The sequence below is a fragment of the Erythrolamprus reginae genome, chromosome 3 (genome assembly GCF_031021105.1).
Source record: "Erythrolamprus reginae isolate rEryReg1 chromosome 3, rEryReg1.hap1, whole genome shotgun sequence".
NCBI classification, from domain to species: Eukaryota; Metazoa; Chordata; class Lepidosauria; order Squamata; family Dipsadidae; genus Erythrolamprus; species Erythrolamprus reginae.
The window spans coordinates 138,683,314-138,690,487 of record NC_091952.1 but is presented as its reverse complement, the minus strand read 5'-3'; the positions used below and the strand labels follow the sequence as shown (position 1 = coordinate 138,690,487).

General features: G+C 38.5%; 1 protein-coding gene across 1 annotated transcript in view; it reads left to right on the top strand.

Moving 5' to 3' along the window:
- The first annotated feature begins 4,778 nt into the window (after positions 1–4,778).
- ADCY10 (adenylate cyclase 10) overlaps positions 4,779–7,174 on the top strand; it is a 253,408-nt gene continuing 251,012 nt past the window's right edge. The window contains exons 1-2 of the mRNA XM_070748580.1: positions 4,779–4,926; positions 6,034–6,138. Coding sequence (XP_070604681.1) covers positions 4,779–4,926; positions 6,034–6,138 — 253 coding nt within the window. The remainder of the gene's footprint in view (positions 4,927–6,033; positions 6,139–7,174) is intronic.

The window sequence follows — 7,174 nt, the reverse complement described above, 5'->3', positions numbered from 1 at the left end:
ATTTAAGTGCATGTCTGATACCTAATTGGTCTAAAAACAATTCCATTTGTCTTGACATAAGTTGGAGACCGTTATCTGACACTAATACATCAGGGCAACCATGTGTTGCAAATAAGCGGCACAGGGCCTTAATGGTGGCACAAGATGTTGTATTTCTCATGGCAATAATTTCTACCCACTTGGAATAGGCATCTACGATATTAGGAAGGAATGTGTTCCCATGGAGCCTGCAAAATCAATGTGGATCCTAGACCACGGTCCTTTTGGTGTCTCCCATTCTATTGGAGAAGTTCTAGGGGAATTTGGTCTGGATTCTTGGCAGGGGTCACAGGTGGCTACCCACTTTTCAATATCAGCGTCCAGGCCTGGCCACCACAAATGTCCTCTGGCCAAACTCTTCATGCGTACAATGCCAGGGTGCCCCCTATGCAACAATTCTAATACCTTGTTCCTTAGATTAAGTGGAATAACAATCCTGTCTCCCCACAAAATGCACCCCCTTAAATAGGATAGTTCCTGTTGTTTGTTCTTGAAATCTTTTAAATTCACATCACTAATATTGTTGGGCCACCCCCACAACACATAACTTGCAACTTTTTGTAATATTGGGTCTAGCCTTGTGTTTTCAGCTACTTCCTTTGCTGTAGTGATTGGGTTGTCTTTTAATTCTAACAGTATGTCAGATGCTGGAGCTGGAGCTGGGTCCTCCACGGTTAATGTCATTGGGCATCTGCTCAGACCGTCAGCATGATTTATGTCTTTACCCCCTTTATGTTTAAGATTGTAATTATATCCAGCAAGAAAAATAGTCCACCTAATTAAACGGGGAGACATGAATGGGGGTATAGGTTTGTTCTCAGCCAATAACCCCAATAATGGTTTGTGATCTTCAAATTTCCGGCCAAAAATATAATTATGAAATTTCTTGACTCCAGCCACCAGGGCTAGAGCTTCCTTATCCAACTGGCTATAATTCCTTTCAGCTCCAGATAATGTTCTGGAGAAATACGCTATTGGTGCTTCCGTGCCATCGGGTAGCACATGGGCCAGTACAGCTCCCACCTCATACGGTGATGCATCACATGTCAATCTCACCAGCAATGTTGTACTATACTGGACTACTACACTGTTTGATGATAATAATTGTTTTACTTTTACAAAGGCTCTGCGTTCTGCATCCCCCCACATCTAAGGTGTCCCCTTCTGGAGTAATCTGTGGAGAGGTTCAGCTGCTTTAGCTTTCTGTTTTAATAAAACAGAATAAAAGTTAAGAAAGCCAAGAAATGCTTGGAGCTCTGTTTTGCTCTGAGGCTGTGGGGCTTCTTGAATTACTCTTATCTTTTCTGGGGTAGGGTGAATTCCCTCACTATCAATTCTGTATCCCAAAAATTCTACACTGTGCGTTCCCCACACACATTTTTCTGCTTTAATCTTAAGCCCTTTTTGTTGTAACCTCCTTAATACTTCCCTTATTCTTTGGTTTAACTGAATTTGATTTTCCCCTGATAAATATATCATCAAAATAGGGTATGGTCTCTCCATGAGACTCTGAAATATTACAGGGGCCACACTTACCCCAAACTGTAATCTAGTGCACTTAAAAGCACCTCTGGGTGTTACTATTGTCTGAGCAAGTGTGGTTTTGTCGTCCACGGGTAACTGTTGATAAGCTTGCGCTAAATCGATTTTAGCAAATATCTTCCCCTTCCCCAAAGAGTGTAAGGGTGGTGTTGCAGGGTCTTGTTCAGTGTAGATTTATAGTCTGCGCAGACCCTTAATGACCCATTAGATTTTAAAGGGGTTACAATTGGAGTTTCCCATGGTGCATGGTCTACCATTGCTAGAATGCCTTGAGCGATTAGCTTATCTAGCTGTTGGTCAGGTTTGGGTAATAATGGTAAGGGAACTCTTCGTGGTTTAAGTCTAGTGGGTGGAACTTTAGGGTCCAAGGAGAAAGAAATAGGTGGGCCTCTATAGGATCCCAAAGTGGAGTTAAAAACCTCAGGGAATTCCCTTAAGAAGTTTGGGGCAGTCACTTCACTTATTTTGTTAATTCCTGTCACAGTAATATCCAAAGGGGCCATCCATTCTAACCCTAAAAGTGTATGCCTAGGCCCCAAGACTACAAGTATAGGCAAGTTACATTTGACATTTTTAAAAGATACAGGTACAATTGTTTTGCCCAAAATAGGAATTGCCCCCCCTTGAAAATCCCTGATTAACGCAGTCATAGGCTCTAGATGAACTTTTGTAAGATTAGGCATATACAGTTTGATCTTTCCCCAAGGCATTACAGTGTCCAACTCCATTTGGCACCGGTGATTGTTAATCTGCACTGGAACAATGATTTTTTTAGAGTCTCGGGTCACGGTGCTATTAACTGTATAGTTAAAATTACCTCACGTGTAATCCCGGCCGGTATGCCCTGTGTTTCTTTGGAAACCTCTAAAAGGAAAATGAGGAGGCCGGTAATCACGATTTTGCCACGACGAATCTTGCTGGTGGGGTTGTCGCTTGGTGGAGATGGTTTCCTCTGGAAAGACTGCTCTGCAGGCTTCAGCTATGTGCCCTCGGCAATCACAACGATGGCAAATCGATTCTCTGAATGGGCACTTCGGATGCGGGTGGTTTCCCCAGCAACCCGGGCATGGATGAATTTGCCTCAGTTGTCTCTATTGTCTCGCTGGGTCAGCTCTGAGCAGGAAACATGACTCTTCCGAGCTGATTGGGATGCTTGGTTCCTCTGTGATGTCTTGGCCATATGGTGGACTCCCGATTTTGGAAATAACTTCCAATTTGTCATTGTGCTTTAATTCTGCAGCTGCAGCTTCAGAGACTTCTGGGGTTTGTGTGGTCTTAATGACCTGTTGTAAAGTTGGCTCATCTTCAGTGAGGAGTTTGTTCTGAACAGACACATTTCTCATTCCGAAAATTAAAGTGTCTATCAATCTTGACTCAGGGTTGTCGAATTTGCATTTCGACATTACCGTGCGAAGGTGTGTAGCGTATTGATTGATCGATTCTCCCTTGATTTGAGTCATCCGGGAGAATTGGTGCCTGTACACAATGGCCGGGTTGGTAGGTTTAAAGTGAGATGCCAATTTAGTAATTAAAGTGTCCCATGAAACTGAGTTGGCCAGTAGCGGGTCGATTAAGGTCTGAGCTAAAGCATAGATTTCTGAGCCGTAGTAGTTTAAAAAGATAGCTCTCTTCCGACCGCTGTTGGCATTTTTCATACCTGCCACCTCAAGGAAGACCTCGAATTTCCCCGTGTATTCGTCCCAGGAAGAGTTCTCAGGATCGAAATGGTCGGTTGCTTTCCCCACAGGCAGGTTATCCATTCTGGAAGTACGTAGGTAAGACCTCCTTCGTCGCCAATGAAAAATACTGAGGCTGTAGTCAGTTTCAAGTACCTTTTATTTTCGGCATAGCAGAAACAAAGTTGCTATGCGAACTCTAACCCAGGCACGAACTGAAACAGTATCGGCTTTTCAGCTTTTATACTTTGTTTCTTCCCGCTCAAAGTAACTGACGCTTATTTGATTTTCCCGGGCATTTCAAACCAATCACCATTCAACATTTTATGACTCAACTATTTACATCATGGTAATGAATATTCAACAGAAAATTTATATAAAACATATTACCGCTGGCACTTACCACCAGCCCAATTGGCTAAAATGTTTCCTGGTACCTCCCCACTCTGTTGGAAATACAAACAATCCATCAGAATCTACTATCACCAATGGTAAACATGTCCAAAGGTTAAAAATTACTGGTCCAAAAGCCAAAATTATCTCAAACAAATTCTCCACATACAAATTTCCCTCAATCTGGAATTATTTTTATTAGGCATCTTCAAACTCCAAATTATGAAACAGGACAGATACTTGATACATATAACCACTGCTGCTAGACTAGACTATGCCCAATTATGGAAAACAGACAAATTACCCTCAACATTAAATCTAACTAACAAAATATATGAGGTGGCTGAAATGAGTAAACTAACCTTAGAACTACAAGAAAAAGATACAGAATTTTATAAAATATGGGACAAGTGATATGTTTAGTTAAAACAAAACTAATATTTAAATACTTAATTCCCACAAATTACCTCATTACGTACAAGAAATATCATAGCCCTTTTTCCTTTCCTTTCCTTTCCTTTTCCTTCTTTTCTCTCTTTTCTCTTTTCTTTTTCCCTTTCACCACTTTTCTTCTTTCCCCTTTCTCCCTATCCTCTCACGTTCCCCTTCCCTTTTTATGATATTTGATTTTGTTAATGTATTGGATATGATTTTCTTTTTCTTTTCTGTTTTTCTTGTTATTTTTAAAACCAATAAAGATATTTTTTAAAGTAAAAGAACAAATAAAAAATAAAGAACAAGTAATTTATAAAATGTATATAAGCTTACATCGGTTAATATTGACAATTATTAACTGATGTAAGCTTATAGTATTTATGGAGAAATTGTATTCCTAATTGTTTGTTTTGTATATGTCTGTGTTTTACGTATATTTAATAAAAAAATATTTTAAAAAAAATAAAAAAAGAAAAGAATATGATTTAGCCTAGCAACAGTTGTTAGGTGAAGTATAATCCATCTAATGTAATTGGAGGAGAAACTGCTGTCAGTTCATTGTGACACAAAATATCACAATGGAGGTGTTCTCTAAGATAAATAAGTTTTCACAGAATTGGGGCATTACAACAGGAGATTTAATGCCTATAGCAGTGAACAGCATTTAAGTTGTGTTCCAAATCAGAAATAATAATGACTAATAAGAATGATCAAATAGAGATTTCAGCCCTTGGTAAATTAGCTGCTCATGTCCCTGATGTCATTGTGTATGGAGATTTTGCTCAGGAAATGCCTTTTATTGAAAGTTTTGATGGTGTTCTGCTCTTCATGGACATTTCAGGTAAGCAAAGGAAATCAGTGTGCCATTGAGGGAAGGAGAAAGGTTTCAGAGGTTTTCTTTTAATATTTATTTATTTATTTATTTATTCATTCATTTATTTAGTTAGTTAGTCAAACAATGATAGGTGGTAATTTGTACAAATAAAACATTAGATAAGTAATGATAAAAAGTAACAAAAGAAGACAATAGGACAGAGACGGTATGCACAGTGGTGCGCTTATGCACACCCCTTACAGACCTCTTAGAAAGGGGGAGAGGTCAATTGTAGATAGTATAAGGTTAAAGGTTTTGGGGTTAGGAGTAGAAACCACAGAATCAGGTAGGGCATTCCAGGGATTGCTGAAGTCATGTTTTTTGCAGTCAAGTTTGGAGCGGTTGACATTTAGTTTAAATCGATTTCATGCTCATGTGTTGTTGCGGTTGAAGGTGAAGTAGTCATTAACAGGTAGGACATTTTGGTATATGATTTTATGAACTATAATTAAGTCAGAACGGAGACGACGGAGTTGTAAGTTGTCTAAACCAAGAATTTCAAGTCTGGCGGAGTAAGGTATTTTGTTGTGAGAAGAGGAGTGAAGGACTCTTCTTGTGAAATATTTCTGGACTCTCTCAATTGTGTTGATGTCAGATATGCAATGTGGGTTCCATACAGGTGAGCTGTATTCTAGGATTGGTCTGACAAATGTTTTGTAAGCTCTTGTTAGCAGTTATAAACTTAAAATACTATATTAGAAAAAACAGTGCAAACCTTTGCTGCTCTTCCTGAAAATAAAGTTTTAAAATATCCACATAAACGCACAGTAAACTTCAAGAGAATTGATGATTTTTCAAAAACTGCATCTATATTATTTCTCTTTTCCTGGGCAAAAAAAGAACTTTCTTTGAGGATATAGAAATGTGCAGTGTAGGAAATAATGCTCTATGTGTCAACTGATGTCAATGAGAGATTCTATGGAGATTTTCAGTTGAAACTTATAGCTGTTTGTTTCTCTTCAAGCTAAGATTTTCTTTTGAAAGTCTAATGAATCAATTCCAGCCTGTCCCTTTTTATCCCTAATCCACAGTCTTAAAATGTTATACTGACAGCAATTGCTTATGATTTTCAAGGTTTCACAGCTCTGACAGAAAAGTTTAGCATGAACACCAGCTTGGATCGTGGTGCTGATGAATTAACACAGACCCTTAATCACTACATGGGTGACATTGTTGAAGGTGAGTTTAGAACTATGTATACTATGATTTGACTTTGAAGAATACCCATCATAAACCGAATATTTGCAAACTATCCTTGTTTGAAAATAGGTTTTTAATTTCTAGAAAAAGAACAAAGATGTGCACAGAGAACATGGGTGTAAAAAAGATCCACAGATATTACTTTTTTGTTATAGAGCTTCATAGATGCCAAATTCTCTGTGTCAAATTAATAATGCCAGTGAATATTTATTAGGCCAACTGTGTGTTTTGCCACATTAAAAAGCGGGCAGGAGATTCACTAGGAATACACTAATGAAGTAAAAGTATACAATAAAGGACCACCATATGTTTCAGAGTATAAAGACATACCTTTTCCTGCCCAAGAGAGGCTGAAAATTTGGGTGCATTCAAAAAAGCTACATTCATACTCTGAATATAGCTTTTTTTAAGCTTAGCACCGAGCCCTAACTAGGTGCTAACAATGTTCCCAGATTCCTACTCCCTCTGAAGAAGATTTTTCCCATCCCTAAGTCTTTGCAGGTTTGTTTTCATTCCTACTCCCTTTGAAAAAGGCATTTTCAGTCCTAACGTGGTGCTAGCAATCTTCCTGGCTTGCCCAGCATTTCTTTTTATTCCTACTCCCTCTGAAGCAGTTCCCTCTGAAAAAGTTTTTTTCAGCCCTAACCAGGGGATAAAATAATGTGCTGAAGCTAAACAGATTAAGGATGCTAGCCAGATAAATACTGGGTAGGTAGATTTATTTCCCTATTTTCCTCCCCCAAAAGTAAGGTGCGTTTTATACTCTCATGTGTTTTATAATCTGAAAAGTATGGCAATTAAGCAAAACACGTGAAAGAAACTACAAAGTAAATACAAAACTGCAATATCCATAGACAAGGCAATGAAAAAAGACATAGCAACATTTGTCAAAGAAATCTAAATAGACAATAAAATCACACACCTCTATGGTTGTTGAAAAACTTTATTCTTATCAGAAGCAGGATTAGTTAGAAAAGGCTAGGGCAGAGCTATGATAGCGCAGTGATTAGAATGC